The 18,348-nt window shown below is 48.1% G+C and overlaps 1 protein-coding gene across 4 annotated transcripts in view; it reads right to left on the reverse strand.

The window, feature by feature from the left end:
- Ulk4 (unc-51 like kinase 4) overlaps positions 1-18,348 on the reverse strand; it is a 283,459-nt gene that overhangs the window by 231,121 nt on the left and 33,990 nt on the right. For all 4 annotated transcript variants that reach the window (XM_021173384.3, XM_021173385.3, XM_021173383.3 and 1 more), the window contains exons 18-19: positions 5,812-5,919; positions 2,406-2,489 (exon numbers count right to left, since the gene is read on the reverse strand). In XM_021173384.3, coding sequence (XP_021029043.1) covers positions 2,406-2,489; positions 5,812-5,919 — 192 coding nt within the window. The remainder of the gene's footprint in view (positions 1-2,405; positions 2,490-5,811; positions 5,920-18,348) is intronic.

Below are 18,348 nucleotides of genomic sequence, written 5' to 3' on the forward strand. Positions count from 1 at the left end.
GGAAGAAAATTCTCAGGCTGGAAGCTCCCCACCCACGAGGGGCATGTGGGTTCAACTTCACACAGATTCCAAATCTTCTGCTTTTCCTAAGAAAATGAACTGCACCAGAAACACCAGTCATGCTGAGAGCCACAGCAGGTGAGAGTAAAAGGCTTTAGAAATGATTCCACCTTGAAGCAAGTCCTGGATGCATCAGGCAGTTCTGTCAGCCCCAGGACCACTGGATGTGAGCCGTAAGCACAGCGGTCTCTTCTTAGGGGGAATGCTCGCACCCTACACCATGTTCTGCAATTCGGTGGTGGCGGCGAGCACACTACCAAGACCACACTCAATTGCTTCTCCAAAGAATCTTCATAAATTATAACAAAACTCGAACCTTCCCCCTTTATGAAAACATAATTCAACAAGTACATGTATATACACATGTGGGCACACATGCACACACATATAACTCAAATTCACGTGTGTGCACACATGTATACACACATGCACACACGTGTGTACACATGTATACATACATGCACACATAATATATATAACTCATGGTATAAAAGTAAGCATGTTACTCATACATAAAACTATATTTAAAAATGGTAATAATTTAGTGACCAAACGTTATTCTCCATGTTGTGTCATCTGCAAAGCCTGCACACGGAGACCAAAGGCAAAATTAAGAAGCAGAGCACCCAGTCTCTCATGGACAGATGGACTGACAGACAGAGTCCAACTCGGACCCTGCAGTGCCCACCAAACAAAGCCTGATCTTAACAGCCCCAGAAGCCTCCACCCCAATGGCTACTCTCCATGAGACTAGTGCCTGTATCTTGTTTGCTTTGTAAATACTTAAATCCTTGCCACCCTAGCCTTGGGTCCATTGTTCCCACCTCAGCAATAAAGTAGTGAGAAAAGTCTGAGCCGGGCGTGGTGGCGCACGCCTTTAATCCCAGCACTCGGGAGGCAGAGACAGCCGGATTTCTGAGTTCGAGGCCAGCCTGGTCTACAAAGTGAGTTCCAGGACAGCCAGGGCTACACAGAGAAACCCTGTCTCGAAAAACCAAAAAAAAAAAAAAAGAAAAGTCTGGAGAAAAATCTCCTGGGAGCCACTAGTCTCAACTCAGGAGAGAAGGAGAGGAGACCCAAGGCCCCCTGCTCACTGTCAGCAGAAGACCCTGGGCCTCAGCCCTCACACCTGCCCTCAGGCCCTTACATCCCTGACATGTTTATTCACTCATGCTTCATCCTGTCTCCCCAAAAGGCCAGGCCAGGCCAGGCCAGTGTGTCGACAGGACTGTCACCTTCTCCATCTGTGTTCCCAGTGTCCTCTAAGTGTCCTGGCCTAAGCCTTGATTGGGGAGGCTGAGCATGGGTCCTGGCTATAGCTGAGGACCACGCTCTCACCCTACTGATAAATGATGATGTCACATCCCACATCACACCCACGTCACACCCATGTCACATGCACCATCATGACAAAGGACCTACAGGCTAAGAAGTGCTCAGACTTTATTTACACACTATGGTGGTTTGCATGGCCCCAGAGGCTCATAGATCTGAATGCTTAGTCACCAGGGAGTGGCACTATTAGGAGGTGTGGCCTTGTTGGAGGAAGTATGTCACTGGGGGGTGGGCTCTGTGGTTTCAAATGCTCAAGCCAGGCCCACGGTACTCTTTCTTCCTGTTGCCTACAGACTGTGATGTAGAACTCTCAGCTCCTCCAGCACCATGTCTGCCTGAGAGCTGCCCTGCTTCCTGCTACAACAATAATGCACTAAACCTCTGCACTGTAGGCCAGCCCCAGTTAAATGTTTTCCTTCATAAGAGTCACCATGGTCATGGTGTCCCTTTGCAGACATGGGACACTGGCCAAGACTGCTTGCTGCCTCCACTGCGGCCTTTTTCATTCTTGCAGTAACTAATGTCTTTAGCCTGTGGCTTTTCCTTGGGTGGAACCACGTCAGTTAACACCAAGGAAACAGAGACCACCACCCTGCAAGGCCAGCTATTAGCACTCTGCGTGGTAGCACAGATGCTCACTCCATGACAAGGGGTCATGGGACAGCCATCTGCATGGGTCACAGAACAGCAGCTACAAGCTCATCACGGGGCAGGCAGGCTCTCAGAGGGCTCTGCATACACTCTGCCTGCTGCGCTGCCATAGCAAAATCTTGGGCAGAGGCAGGGTAATTAATAACATCATATAAGAGACAGGCAGGTCACTCTGTTCACATTTCCCAACATCTTTTAAACCAGGCGCTTAAATAAATAGGGACACCAGCTTGCCCAGATTATTTAAATTCAGGAGCAACGCTGGGCTGACAAGCAGCCTGCACTGCTTCAGGCTACGCTCCTAGCCTGGAGGGCAACTGCAGTGACTGGGTCTACAGAGGACAACAAAGGCTCCTTACCCCTTCCCGGAGGCACCTCATAAGCACAGTGTACGCAGCCAGGGGGACGGCCCAGCATTCCCTGGAGTGCTGATTTTTTTCTTCCTAAAAAAAAAAAAAAAGAAAAAGGTAGGGAAGACAGTGAAGGCAGTGCCACAAAAGGTCGTCGTCATTTGAGGAAAAACTTTCAAGCAGACATCATCTGAAACTTTCCAGGTCTCGTTGAAATCACAACTCGCACCTGACGTTCGGACCTGACCCGGGGCCTCTTACTGCCACGTGCGCACACAGTATTTGCATAGCATGATGAACAGGCCCTCCTGCTACAGGCTGGCTGTGCCCTCAGCCCTCAGAGCAGTTATCTTGTGTGAGGTGGAAGATGCAGAACTCTCAACTCTTACCATGGCAGAAGTCCACGCTAGAGTGGACAACCCTTAAACAGGCAAGAAGCAGCGAAATGCAGAGGGAAACATGTGCTGGGAACATGGAGACAGAGGCCCTGGGAACCCCGGTTCACCATCCCAGCCCTCCCTCCTCCTTCCTCAGAGCTCCTGCATTGGATCACTTGGCCTAAAATTCTCCACTCCACCAAAAGCCTGAAATACCTTCCCTTTCCGGCAGTAGTTTTGCCCTTGCTGGGAAGCCTAAGACTGCAGGCAGCCAGTCACTTGCTTTCTCCAGTCCTGAGGTCAAACAACAAAGTCCCTGGAGAAAGTCACGGGTCACAGAGGTAACGCATGACCCACTAGTGCCCTGGGGCACTGTCAACTCCAGTCTCTGGCTGTTCTGCTTCTCTAACCAACCATTTCTATTTCTCTCTCTCTAACCTGTGACCCTCCTGCCACTTCGTGAACTCTCCCCTCCTCAGAGAATCTGTGAGAAAGAAATAACCAAGTCCACACAGGCTGGGAGGCATCGATCTTCCCGATGCCCAATGTCCTGACAGGACAGCCCCACACATTCCTCCCACTTGGCTTCATTCCCATCCTACCTTCTCTGGGCCCATAGGTAACAAACAACAACCTGTCCTCTACCACTCCTAGACACAATGTCTTCTCTCCACTAAATCTCGTCTCCACCTCAGTGGGTTCTCTGCCTCCCACTCCAGAAGATCCAGCCTGGGCTATATAGAGGGTGCCGTCTCCTGCCACCTCTTCCCTCATACAACCACTATCGACTGGCTTCTGGGTCTCCTCAGCCCACTCTACCTGGCTCTGCATTCCCACTCCAAGTAAAGATGTATAAGCCAGGCAGGGCTGAGCCACCAGCTACTGCTGTGTGTGTGTGGACTGCGTCACTGGAGTGTTTGTGTTCACATACATTCAGGTGTGTGTGTCAGCCAGAGGGTGACACCGCCATCTTTCGTGTCTGCACCTTCTACAATGAGGATGAGTCTCTCACTGAAGCAGAGCTCACAGAGCCAGCTTGCCCACCTGACATTTATGGCTTCTGAGGATCTACGTTCTGGTCCTTACTTTTCCTGGCAGTCCTGGGCCCCTGAGCCACCTCTCCGTTTCCCCAGCCCCAGGTCACCAGTGACTTCTGTCACCACCCAGTGTGTTCTCTTTAGTCGCGAGCCTTAGACTTCAGCATCACCAGGCCCCAGTGATGTTACCTTTCCTCAGAGACCCATGGCTGCGACCGAATTGTTTGTCCCTGGCTTGTCCTCATGAACCTGGGGATCCCTGGGGGATCTCCATCTAATCCCTTCACTTAAACCAGAGTGGACTAAGAGTCCATCTTACACCTTAGGGACTTGTCCTCGCTCCCTTAGGATCGAGACACGTCTGGGCCAAGGGACACTTCTCCACCATGTCTCTCTACCCTCCTCACTCCTTCCCTGCTCCCGTCAGGGGCCTGCATACACGGCCTGCATTTCTTTATTTACTCGTGGGCTCACTGGCTTACTAGTCATTCATTTCTGGTCTTGTGGATTGAGCCCGGGGTCTCACAGGTACTAGGCTATATCCCCAACACCCAACAGGACACTTAACTAACATGTACTTCGAACTGAAACTTCTAAACAACAGTCATGCGGTCATGATGAGACACTGCTAAATAAAGAACAGAGAGAGAAACTTATACTAAAGAATATAAATGAATCACATGGAGTTGAGTGCTACAAAACAAGTCCAGGAGGAGCCGGGCATGGTGGCACACGCCTTTAATCCCAGCACTTGGGAGGCAGAGGCAGGTAGATTTCTGAGTTTGAGGCCAGCCTGGTCTACAAAGTGAGTTCCAGGACAGCCAGGGCTATACAGAGAAACCCTGTCTCAAAAAACCAAAAAAAAAAAAAAGAAAAAAAAATGTCCAGGAGGGGAAAAAGTGCAGAAACTATAGACAGGATGCCTCACCACAGGCCACTCAGAAGCCAGGAAAGCTAGGTCCACTTGAGAGAAAAAAGCTGGTATCATGGGAGAAAATGGCACAAGCAGAGGAAAGTGTGTGCACAGGTGCGGGGATGCACCCCACAGGTGCGGGAAGCAGGGCTGGAGGGTGCAGTACACAGGTTCGTGGGGGGGGGGGGGTGCAGTGCACAGGTGTGGGGGTGCAGTGCACAGGTGTGGGGGGTGCAGTGCACAGGTGGGGGGTACAGTACACAGGTACGGGGAGGGAGTGCTAAGGTACAGGGGTGCAGCAGGGCCGGCTAGGCTAGAGATGGAGGGAAGTGGAAGAGACAAAACTTTAAAAATACAGAGAAAGAATGTTGCCTTTTGAAACCTGTAAGAATATCTAAAGCTCACAAGGGTGAGATATGACTAGCCCATAATCTATCAATGTCCACTCAGTAATAGTCTGTAAAACACACGGTGAACAGCAATTACTCATGGCTAACTTCAGCTGTCCTTCACCAGCTGTCATCACAAGGTTTGTATCTGTACAAGGTAGAGTCTCATTGAAACCAGGCAGAGTTCTTACAGCGGAAGATCAACATCATCCCCTGCTTGAAGGACTCTAACCACCAAGAACCCACCGAGAGCTTTGAGGACTTTAGTAGCTGATACTCTGCTAAGCCAAAGGAACAAACACACTGGGAGGGAGGTGAGATGAGAGCCACAAAAGGATTGCAGAAGCTCGGGGGGGGGGGGGGTGCTGGAGAAATAGCTCAGCGGTTAAGAGCACTGACTGTGCTTCCAAAGGTCCTGAGTTCAAATCCCAGCAACCACATAGTGGTTCACAACCATCCTTAATGAGATCTTATGCCCTCTTCTGGCTTGTCTGAAGACAGCTACAGTGTACTCACATATAATAGATAAATCTTAAAAAAAAAAAAAAAAAAAAAGATTGCAGATGCTCTCTACTCAGGACTTGTCAGCATCCTAAGGCCCTAAGTTATGGGAAAGGGAAGTGAGGTGGGATCTGTGGAGGGCTCAGTAGGGAGCGTCAGAGCCCTTCAGACATCCCAAGGTTCATCAGACAGTCTCACCTGGGTGGCTACGAGGTAGAGAAGCTGCCCAAGGGTGGGCAGGAGGCACTGCTTCAGTTTGCCACTCCTGAAGTTTTCCCGAATTAATTCAGTTAAGAGTGTGATCGCCTGCAACAGGAAAAAAAAAATTACATCACTTCAGGGTACCTTGAAGTGATTCATCTGTATCATGGGAACACTTGCTAGCAAGACACCTTTAGACAGCCACCCCAAATGACAACTGATGAGCAATAAACTGCATTCATATTTCTATTTCATCAGTGTACTTATGCAGGCATGCACATCCCACGGCACATGAGGAAGACGGAAGCTTTCTGGAACTGTTTCTCCCCCTCCACTGTGGGTTCCGGGATATAACTCAGGTTTATCAGGTTTGGTGGCAAGCTCCTTGACCCACTGGGCCATCTCGCTGGCTCCTGTGACGTTTGGAATGTGTGTACATCTGAGAACTCCTCAGTTCCCAGAGTTTCTTTGATGGTCCTTTGGTAGTCCCAGACAATGGTCTTCTCTTTGCCACTAGTCTGTGGTTCACAGTCTCTAAAGTCTATGTACAGATGGCCATATCCTGGGTCTTTTTCTTATAGTTGAGAATTTCCCGTGTTATTGTACTGTTGATGATCCATTCTTTCCTGCTCTCAAGGGTGTGCCAAGAAGTGTACTCTGTAACTGAAGTGCTTGTTAAAGGGAATCACCGAGCTGTAGTGCTCAACCCAACAGGACGTCCTTCATCATCATCAATTGCCATGAAGTCACATTCAGTCCTCTGACTCTGCCAGCACTCAGAAGTTTGTTTTCTACAAAGTCAGCAAGTTGGTCACTAACAAATTACACTTTTAAATGGTGAGAGTACATAATTCTAAAGAGAGAGCAAAGGGCCCAATAAGGCAGTTTGCAGTGTAGGGAACAAAACAAGAGAAAGGGCACAAAACAGAAGAGAAGCGAACATGCTTTCCTCCTGTCATACCTTATAAATTATGTTTGATGCAAAGGCAAAAATTTTTAAATTACAACTTGGCTCTGATATATTTAGAGAACATATTTTAGATAATTACATAATAGACAGAGTTTAAAAAGGGAGGAATTTTCTACACCTCACTTGAATTAGTAAAATGACACTATGATATGCTGATATAAAAACCTAAGAGCAACTACTGAAAACAATATCTACATAAGAGAAGAAGCCAGTAACACCACAGGGGAAAAAAATTCAAAATGGAGTTGCATGTTCAGCAAATTCCAAGAAGGCAGTAAAAACAAAAAGTTAAGGCAAACAGAAAACAAAAGCCAGTCGTCAGACATAGGAGCAAATATTTTAATAATTAAGTATAAATGGCATAAATAAAGCAATTAAAAGGCAGAGACTGCAAGAGTAACATTAAAACAGAGCTGACCCAACTATAAGCTGCCTACAAGAAACTCACATAAAAGTTTGGTGAAACTGGTGGGTTGGCTGTGAAAGATGAAAAACTATGTAGCAGCGGGAGTGAATGGAAAGCAAAGCCGGCTGTATTTAAAACAGAGACTTCAGAACAAAACAAAGTCTGCTAGAGACTAAGGGAAACTTCTACATGATAGTAAAGAAGTCCACTCATCAAATGCATGAATATACACAGACATATATACACATACTGTTTACATGCATACATGTAGACATAGACATATGCAATATGCCATATACATACACAGACATGGATACACAGACATGTTTTATATATGCATATACATACATTATATACAGATATATATACATATAACTGCTCACATATATACATATACATATATATTTACCTATCATACACACATATACACACACCAATCCTAAATATGAATCCCCACTAAGAGAGCTGTAAGCAATGTAAAGCAAAACCCCAGAAAACTTACCAAAAATAAAGACAAGCCAGGCATGGTGGCACACACCTTTAGTTCCAGCACTTGAGAGACAAAGGCAGGTGGATCTCTGTGAGTTTGAGGCCAGCCTGGTCTACAGAGTGAGTTTCAGTATAGCTGGGGCTACACAGAGAAACCCTATATCTATCAATAAATAAATAAATAAATAAATAAGAAGAATAAAGGCAAATCCACAGCCACAGTCCTGGACTTCGACTCCCATGTCTTAGACACAGAAGACAAAATGCACCATGGTCTCTCTGATGTGAGACTGCTAGACACAGACTAGCATGGGGGTTAACAGAGGCTGGGATTGGCCCGCCAAGACTTCAAGGGAAAGAAGGAGAGTGCACTGTGGGAGAGCAGCTGTTCACAGTAGGACAGAAAGGCATCCACAAGAGTATGCCTGACCAATGTGACAAACCGATATAGTGACCCACTGTCATGCAGTCAGCCTGAGAGACAAGACAGCCACCAGCTACCAGGAAACACAGGTGAGCCTCAACCTCAGTCCAACACCCTGAACAAACAGTTAGCCCAAATGGACTTAAGCTACAAGCCATCCAGGGAACAGTCATGATGTGGTGCTTCACCATCCAGGACTAGGAAAGGCTGATCTAACACTGAAGGCATAGAGACAATGCTCCAAAGAGGATGGGCAGTCAGCAAATTCAGCACCATAGAAATCAGGGAAATGAAAATTAACCCCCAATGAGGCCCTGCCCCACGACTATCACAACTAAAACCCAGAGGGAGCCTGGAAAGCCCTGGGTGGTGAGAGGTCATCCACCCTGTGACAGTGAGGTGTGAATGGGGCAGCCATCTGATGCAGTAAACCAGCTGAGATAGTGTACCTTTAAGATAGTGTACTGCAGCACACGTGTAGGGGCAGAAGCAGGACTTTCATGAGTTCAAAGCCAGCCTGTGCTACATGTAAAACATCACCTCAATAGCCAAGGGCTGAGGATGTAGCACAGTGGTAGGACCTTTCCCTGGCATGCAAAGGTGGCAGGTGCCACTCCCAGCACTGCAAAAAAAAATAAACAACTGAGAAAAAAAATCTCACAACATGGCAATTATTGCCCTGAACATTTACCCTAGGGAAGGGTTTATAAAGAGTTATTTGTACAAAAAGAAACAAGCCTGATTATAGCAATTTTATTTGTAATTCTTAAAACTGGAAAGGACCCAGATGTCTGTCAAAGGGCTAATGGTTAAATACACTGTGCACCGAGTGCATGAAAACTGCTTCAAAACACAAAGGGGAGCCGGGCGTGGTGGCACACGCCTTTAATCCCAGCACTCGGGAGGCAGAGGCAGGCGGATTTCTGAGTTCGAGGCCAGCCTGGTCTACAAAGTGAGTGCCAGGACAGCCAGGACTACACAGAGAAACCCTGTCTCGAAAAACCAAAAAAAAAAAAAAAAAAAAACACAAAGGGGGAGACAGAGCACAGGAATACTACACTGCAGAAAAGAAGCCAAAGGCTGCGTGCTGCGTGCTCGCTCTCTGTGCAGTACTTGCGGACAGAGGGGACAAGCCTGGTGGCCACAGCACACAAGCACGCATGGGCAGACAGATATGTGCCTCGAGGCACAGAGTGTTCTTTCCTTAGTGATCGCTAGGTCAACATCCCAAGGTGCTACCACTGGGGGATGCCAGATGGAGTGTATCCAGTGTTTGTAGAACTTCTGCATGAAAGTCAACAACACCCTCAAATTAAAAGATTCATTTTCATAAAGTCAAAGGTATCCTATACTCAAATATCAGGTTAGGCTTTCTGATCCCAAAGCTTGCTACTGGAACTTATAGAATTTCTCTTTCACAATTCTCTGGTGTTTGTGGTGAAGCGACACCAGGGACTGAGACAATTTTAATGCTGTGAGCCTTTAAAACCATAAACCTGAGTTTAGCATCTTGTAAACAGATACACAGCAGATAAGTTACCCTGGCAACCTCACATCCCACCTACAAAAAGTTAACATGGGTAGGTAGCATTTAACACCATCTCTGCAATATCAAGTTATTGGTTTTCAACTTATCTTTAAATTTTACATAGATATATCAATATTTAAAAGGCAAGGAAAGGGACTGAAGAGGTGACTCAGTGGTTAAAGGAGAGCTGGTTAAAAGCACTGGCTGCTCTTCCAGAGGACAGGAATTAAATTCCCAGCATCCACATGGCAGCTCACAACTGTTTGTAAGAGCAGCTCCAGGGAGATCTGGCGCCCTCTTCTGTCCTCTTCATGTACTGCAAGCACATGGTGTATATGCATATATACAGCAAAACAGCCCAACACATAAAACAGTCCGTTCTTTTTTAAAAAGGAACAAATGGAGCGCGTGAACGGACAGTAACAAGGAGGAAAACATGTTCCTATTGACTGAGGTACAATCACAAAGCAAAGTGAAAAGGTGAGACGGGTTAGCCGCTCTCACACCTGCCTACCTGAGTGTCACGTGACCCCTGAAGGGGTGCTCTGCGCTCATGCCACAGGGGCTCACACACATACAGGAAAGAAGGCAATGTCAGAGCCCAGCTGCTGCCCCGGCCACAGCACTTCCCCTCACAGACAGCACAGGCTCCTACTGAGACAACACCAAGGGGGCACTGGTGGCCACACATCCTGCCTCCAGCCCCCTTCCCTACCTTCTGCCTGGAAATCTGAGAGCCCCGCAGCAGGCTTGTGCTATCAAACCTCCCCACCCTCAGAACCGGATGGGAAGAGACCCCACTTTGTTATGTGGGCCCCAATTCCTCTCCTCAAAGCCACGGCTATGTCTCTGGTGCTAGGGCTAAACTGTCCTCAGAGTGTCAACACATTGCTGTCTGTCTGTCTATCTGTTTGTCTGCCCATGTCATTAATAACGTCTAGTAAACTCCAACCCCCCATCAGTCCGTCTCAGGGTCCTCTTGAATCCACATCTGAGACCTTTCAACATCCGAGACCACATAGCAAAATAAATAATAAAAACACCTTTTGAACACTGTGTAGCGCTGAACCTTGCCATGTAAATGAAGAGACTGGCTGTGTTGAAATCCCTTTGCCCATTTCCAGGCAAAATAATTTAAATGTCCTCCTATTGGGATTATTTAATGTTAGATAAATCTGATAGACTCATGACAGAGCTGGTAAAAAGAAAAGAGAAAAAAAAAAAAAAAAAAAAACTTCAAAGACCAAAATAGGACAGACGACAGACAGACAGAGAAAAAGTAGGAACCCGGAAACTTAGCAAGCTTTAACTCAGGAGAACGGTAGTGAATCTTGGTGACTTTGAAATGGCTTCTGAAAGGGAACCAGGGACAAACCCCAGGGCTTGTTCTTCGTGTGCTATCAAACGGACCATCCACATCAAGATGGGACCCCAAGGCTGTATGAATAAGAAAAGGGCCAGTGTGTAAGAGAGGGCACCAAGAAACAAGGGCTCTTTGGTGTTAAAGGAAACAGTGAGGGAATGTCCGTCTGTCTGCTGTCTGTCATCATCCCTCCCTATCCACCCCCCCCACCCCCGGAGATTCTAACCAAACAGAGGTCAACAGCAAATGGACACCCACACTTAGAACCTCTCCCTCCATGACGGGAACTGAGCCAGGGACAAGGGGCAGTGAGGCTGGCTGGTTCCTGGGGTCAGAGACTCAGATCTCCAGAGCCTCCCTCAGCCCACATGGGAGTCACCAAAAATTCACAAAACTACATCCTGTCTTAAGGTGTGATAATGTGCACTGTAGCCAGCTGTCCGGAGATCCTGGGCTCCTGGGGCACTGTGTTGGGGCTCATTTGGCCCACGTGGTAGGATCATGAATTTTCAAATCTGCAAGTGCCTGCATCTACTTCCAGGGAGTCTGTCCTAGTCTGGGAACATTCTTGACAGAATTGTTCTGAGTACCCAGAACTTTAACAAGCCTCCAAAGTGAAGAAACACGGGCCTAGAAGTTGAGGCAGCTGGAAATGCTGGGCTGCCCCTGGGTGTAGCCTTCTGTGCCACCGTCAGATGCATCCTGCAGAAGTGGGCCTGGGGGGCACCAGCCTGAAGGGCTCTGAAGGGCCCAGCCTTTTCAGGCCAGAGATGAAGTGGGAGAGACTGACAGTAAACTTCCCAGTCGCCTCCCTGTCAGGTCTCCTGCTGTGCCCACCCAGAAGGACCCTGGATTGTCTGGTCACACACAGGACACCAATCTGTCCCATTGTGTTGGTGACGCTCTGCTAGCTGCACCTGAGCCGGACTCTGTCACATGGCAGACAGTGAGAGGCAGACCTTGAAAAGGCTCATGGTATGTGGCACTGGCAGTGACCTCAAGAGACCCACAGTATGGAGTACACAAGAATCTTCCTTCCAAATAAAGGGAGGTGGCTGGAGAGATGGCTCAGTGGTTACAAACACTTGTTGCTTTTGCAGAGGACCCAGGTTTGGTTCTCAGCACCCACATCAGGTGGCTCATAGCTACCTGTAACTCCAGTCCCATGGAATCTGATGCCCTCTTCTGGCCTAAGCTGGCACTGCATGCAGGTGGTCCACATACAAACAGGGAGATGAACACACAAATAAAACTAAATAACAACAACAAAAAAAATTTAAAGTAAGATAACTCATTGCACCATGTACTGCCTACCACAATACGGAGGTCCAACCCTTTGGGTTTTGGAGACCCCACCCCATCCGCCTGCTGATCACTGATGAGCCTGCCAGTTGAGTGCCAAGATGCTACTAGAACTGACTTCCGACAAGGGATATGGCCTGTGGAGAGTTCTAATGTCAGGAGCCAGCCCAGGCCTTGTCAATCATCCTTCTGCAGCCCTTCTCCATGTGGCAATCAGAAGCCAGCTGTATGGTTGACACTGGGATAAAATGAAATGCAGCAATGCACTGGCTGTTACTATTACGTATAATATATAATGGTATATATACTATTACATAACAAGGGGGAGGGTGCAGCATGTAATATATAATAGTATATATACTGTTGTATAACATGGGGCAGGGTGTAGCATGTAATATATAATGGTATATATATACTGTTGTATAACATGGGGTAGGGTGCAGCATGTAATATATAATAGCATATATACTGTTATATAACATGCGGCAAGGTGCAGCAGTGACCTCTGCACAGCTGGAATGGCGTGGGAGTCCAGGACACAGCTCATAAGCATGCCACTCACCTCAAGTGCCCAGGAACTGGGTCGACCCAAGCACCAACTACAGATACTGTTTTTCAAAAATAATGTATTCATAAGACCAAGCCAAGCAGAGCACCTCTCTGCCTGTGTGCATGGAGGTTGCATCTTGGCTAACCTCCCACAAGGGGGCCCTGAAAAACCATGGAGAGAGGAATCCTTGAGACCCACAACCTTGGATTAACACACATATATTACATTAGACAGAAATGGACTGTGGGACAGAGCCGTGCCAGTGGGTCAGAAGCTTACAGCAGACCTGCATTTGACTATTTAAATAGACAGCAAATGGAAGCAGGGTGGATGGAGCTCTTCAGTGAGAACACATTGTCCAGACTCCAGGGCTTCCCCGGAGTGGCCACCAGAGGGCAGACGTGGTCAGGAGGAGCCTGGGCTGCCTCTGTGAGATGGGAAACAAGCCTGTGCAGCACTGGCCTCTCTGCTCGTGCTCCCTGGAAACTGCCTCTGTTGAGTGTCTAACTGACACTCAAGAGCAGAGGCCACCCAGAACCTCTGGGGCTCCACTGGGCCAGCAGGTAGCAGGCTAATGACACCAGAGCCCTCTGTGGCTGGAGGGGACAAATGGATCAGACAACCGTGCTGGTAAGAGTTTAGGCCAGTTCTGTCATCCAGATGACCACCTCCACTATTCCCAGCCCACCACACCCACCATGGACCAGGAAGTAATTGCAATCCACTTCCACGCAGCCCCCAGCGGCCCTCAGTGCACTGCCCTGGCAGGTCAGCCCTGTGTATTCACCGTGGCTGAACAGTCTCATTCCCACCTCACCATGGCTGGGAGGCTCTGACTGAGAGGGCCCCATTCAGGAACGTTTGCTTCCTGGCTTCTCCCTTATCAGCCCCTGAGAGCCACAGAAAGGGAAGGGTGGTGTCCGCCTGCACCTGCGCCACGTCTGGCCTTTCTTGCTAGGAACATTTGCTCCATGCACTCCGCCTAACTGAGAACGGGTTCCTTTGCTTTGAATGACTGAGGTTTTTCACAACTCCCCCAAAGTATTGGTTTTACCATTTTAATTTCAGTTAGCTCTCCTCAAGTCAAAGAGGACTGGCAAGATGGCTCAGCGGCTACTAAGTCTGCTGAGTTGCACGAGATCCCCAGTGGTGGAGAGAGCTAAGTCCAGCAAGTTTTCCTCTGACCTCCAACCTGTGAACCCACACAGATACACACATGCATGTGTGTGCGCATGTGTGTGTGTGTCTGTGTGCATGTGCGTGTGTGCGCGTGCGTGCATGTGAAAATGTTGGAGTCCCCAAGGACAACGTATCCATGTGCCATGTCCACACTGCAGGCCCGGCCTCTGGTCCCCCCTTCCTGACCACACATGGTGCCTCACACCCTGCAGAGCCCAGCAGGGAGCCATTTCTACAGCTGCATCGGCTGCCTTATGCCAGGGTAGGACCCTGTGGCCAAAAAAGACACAGAAAACTTGAGGAGGATGGAGGGAAATCTATTGCCTCTCCCAGATTCCAGGCTGCCACAGGACTGTGGAGAGCCCTACAGGGGTATAAATGATACGTATTTATTTTACATCTACTTACTATATATCAGGGGTGCACATACAGTGTACAAGTGGGGGCCAAAGGACAACTTTCAGGAATCAGCTCTCCCTTGCCACTACACGGGTCCTGGGGATTAAACTCGGGTTGTCGGTCTTGGCAGCAAGCACCTCTTCCTGCTTAGCCATCTTGCCTACCCCAGTGATACTCGTGGGAACAGCACACACCTGCTCATCCAAGAAATGTTTCTCAATGAAGCCAAGTTAACTTTGCCATGTTATTAAAGCTGGGTCTCTTGGATATTGCAATCATCTAAAAATTACAGCACAAAGACCCTCCCACGAATACTACAGTTCTGAGCCTGTGAAAGTAGAGAGCAAGAGAGCCTTATTACCCACTTGTTAGCATATTCTTAAAGGCTGGACCTTCAACTCTCCCTCAAATAGTGGCACTACAAAAGAGGCTTGCTTTAAATTGCATTTTTTTTCTGCTTCAGGGACCTGTTCTTACAGTGCCTGGGCAGTGCCTTCAATCCCCAAGTCACTCTCTGCATTTCTTCATCTAGTAGAGCATTGAATACAATGGCCGGCGAGGCTCTGGAGACACTGCATTCAGACTCCCACGCCTCCCAATGCTCTGAGAACAGAGCCCAGGTGCCCGCCTGCCCAAGCAACCGTGGTCAGCAGAGTCAGGCAGAGCCACAAACACAGGAGAGGAACTCATGGTTCACGTGAGAAGTTAGAAAGTGCATCCTGTAAAAATTACCTGCTGTGAGATATTTAGCAAAAAGTGACTCTGGATGTGGCAGTCCCCCGGTGACAGGAACACTGGGGCTCAACACAGACAGACCAAGAATGTTTGTGTACATAAACAAAAATGTGATGATTCAATTCTTGCTTATCATTTCCCAGAAAACCCAAAAAGAAAGAAGGTCAGAAGTCTCATGAGTATTGGAATTAACATCTGCACACATGCAGAAGGAACTTTCCTGTCCATGTGCCTGAGACCTTTCACCTGATAAAGTGTCTGTTTAGCAGAAGAGGCTGTGGCCACTGCTCTCGCTTGCCCATCAGACCCTGTTGGCTGAAGACACTGCACACACGGGTCATAGGACATGAAGAAATCAGACCCGTGCTGACTGGGACACTTCCTCCTGCTATGTCGCTCTCATGGTACCGAGAAGTACTATGCAGGCCGCTGGGGAGGAGGTGGACACAATCTCACCCAGCTGGGAACACTTGGACTGTAATAACGGGCATGGTGAGCTACACCCATGAGTGCAACCAACTGCTCTCTCATTAGCTTCCGGGCCTGATCCTCACACAGAGGAAATTACACGCCTACCTCTGCATGGCTGGACAAGAACCCGAGGTGGGGAGCTCACTGGCCCTTAGAATGAGCCTGCTACTATTAGTTTGCTAATGGACACAGGGCCCAAATGCCTTCTAAATACTTAACTCTAGCCGTGCGTTAGTGCGGCTCTTGTTCTCAGTACTTAACTTTGTAGCCATGCGCGTTAGTGCGGCTCTTGTTCTCAGTACTTAACTTTGTAGCCATGCGCGTTAGTGCGGCTCTTGTTCTCAGTACTTAACTTTGTAGCCATGCGCGTTAGTGCGGCTCTTGTTCTCAGTACTTAACTTTGTAGCCATGCGCGTTAGTGCAGCTCTTGACCGCTCTTGCCTTCACTGGAGAAGCTTCTTTGTGCAGTGGGCGGTGCTAAATTCCGAGGCTCACGATTGGCCAAAGTGGAGACTGCATGTGACTGTGAAGTATTCCACCCAAAATAGCCGCTGCATCATCCCACACCCCAACACACTAAGGCTCATCGTGGAGGACAGGACGGGGAGTTTGTAAGAGCCAGGAACGGGTCAGGACAGAAAGGAACAGGATGCTCTCATGGATTCACAGCACCTGTGCCTGTCTGCACAGGGCCAAAGCCTGTTAGCTAGCAGTCTGGCTTGGAGCGGGAAGCAGCCCCTACCCCACAACTCAGAAGCTATGGACAAATGGTGGCCTTGGGGGACTGGGAGAGTGTTGTTATGGGTGTGACCCCTGGGTAGGCCAACCACATTGCAAGGAGTGGCCCCACACCCATTAGGACTGCACAAAATGTCCTTTATGGAACTTGGGGGGCGGGGGGTGGAGGGAAGCCGAGGCAGAAAGCTATAACTGTATGACACTCTCAAAGAACTAATGAAATACATTATTGTCTGTTTAGTTCACACTTTTTTGGGCTTCAATACCTTTGTGTCCTGACCCCACCAGATTCACTGAAATATGATTAACTAATTGCACACATTTTCAACAGAAAATAAACAAAAGCTTGTTAACTAGAAAAAAAAAAATCCAAGGGCAAGTTCACTGAAATTAGCCACATCAGGGGCTGTAAACAATCACATCCGAGGTCAGGCTACGAGCCAGGCCTATGCCAGGAACCTTCAGGCCAACATGTCAGGTCCACTGTGACTTTTGAGAATTTTCTTCCCTTTCTTGTGCATTTTTAGTCTTTTTGTCACATTTAGCCTGCACTTCCAAATGTCTTTTTTTGGTTTTACTGTAGGGAGATGTTGGGAGATTTATATAGCTACACTGCTATAATTAGAAAAATGAATTATAATCAGAATATTTATAATAATAAATGCTACATAGAAAAACTGTAGAGGTTCATGTGTATATATGAAGTGCAGGTCTCCCAAAAGTGTGACACCACTCAGGCCCCAAAGGAGTGTGAGGCAGAAAATTAGGTGGATCTGTGCAAAGAGAAGGTGGGGCCCAAGCATGGGTTAAGAGAAGGTTCGGCGCTTGAACACAGTCACTGCTCTTGTAAAAGCTTCAGGTTTGGTCCCCACTCCCCACACCAAGTGGCTCACAACCACCCGTAGTGCCAGCCCCAGGAGATCCAAAGCCCTCTTCTGACCTCCAAGGACATCTCTACTCAGACACAGATACACAAACACATACATAAAAATAAAATTACATAAATCATAAATATGAGTAAACTGATATTATTATTTTCTTAAAAATATTCTAGCAAGAAAGAAAGTCAGAACAAGGAAAAAGAGGAGAGAAGGAACAGCCAGGAGACAGGGGAGAAGCAGAGGGAGACAGAGAAGAAAGAGCAGCTAGGAGAAGCAGCAGCTGGGAGACAGAGGAGAAGGAGCAGCAGGAAGACAGAGGAGAAGCAGCAGCTGGGAGACAGAGGAGAAGGAGCAGCAGGAAGACAGAGGAGAAGCAGCAGCTGGAAGACAGAGGAGAAGCAGCAGCAGGAAGACAAAGGAGAAGCAGGGAGACAGAGGAGAAGCAGCAGCAGGAAGACAGAGGAGAAGCAGCAGCTGGAAGACAGAGGAGAAGCAGCAGCAGGAAGACAAAGGAGAAGCAGGAAGACAGAGGAGAAGCAGCAGCAGGAAGACAAAGGAGAAGCAGGGAGACAGAGGAGAAGCAGCAGCAGGAAGAAGGGATCAAAGGTTGGCCAAGAACTGACCGTGACTGAGAGAACAGTGCCAGCCTACACACCTGACTCTTATGTTTGACATCTTCCAGTGTAGAAAAACGTCAGTGAAAGGGTTAGCCTGGGCCGTTGGTTTAAGAGGCTCATAGTCACATACATTTTCAGCATCCTAAGGCATCCACTGCCTTCCTGGGACTAAACCCGTGGACGGCACCCCAGGACTGAGAGCTGTTACACATGAGACCCACAAGGACTCACCCCGTCAGCATATTAAACAGCTGTGTTGTGCGGAAATTCTATTAAAACACCAAAAAAAAAAAAAAAATGCTCATACTACTCGAAATGGAAACTCGGCCAGTGCTGTGCTGCCAGCAATGATGAGATAAGAGGAAGGCAGGTAGGTCAGAGAGAGTTTCAGAGACCTGACCCCAGGAGTTCTAAATTTGAGGTCCAGCAGCAGCATCCCCACAAATCACACTGGCCACCGTCTGCCCTTTTCTAGAAAGGCC

The sequence above is a fragment of the Mus caroli genome, unplaced genomic scaffold (assembly GCF_978045245.1).
Source record: "Mus caroli unplaced genomic scaffold, Mus_caroli_1 scaffold_11, whole genome shotgun sequence".
Taxonomy (NCBI): domain Eukaryota; kingdom Metazoa; phylum Chordata; class Mammalia; order Rodentia; family Muridae; genus Mus; species Mus caroli.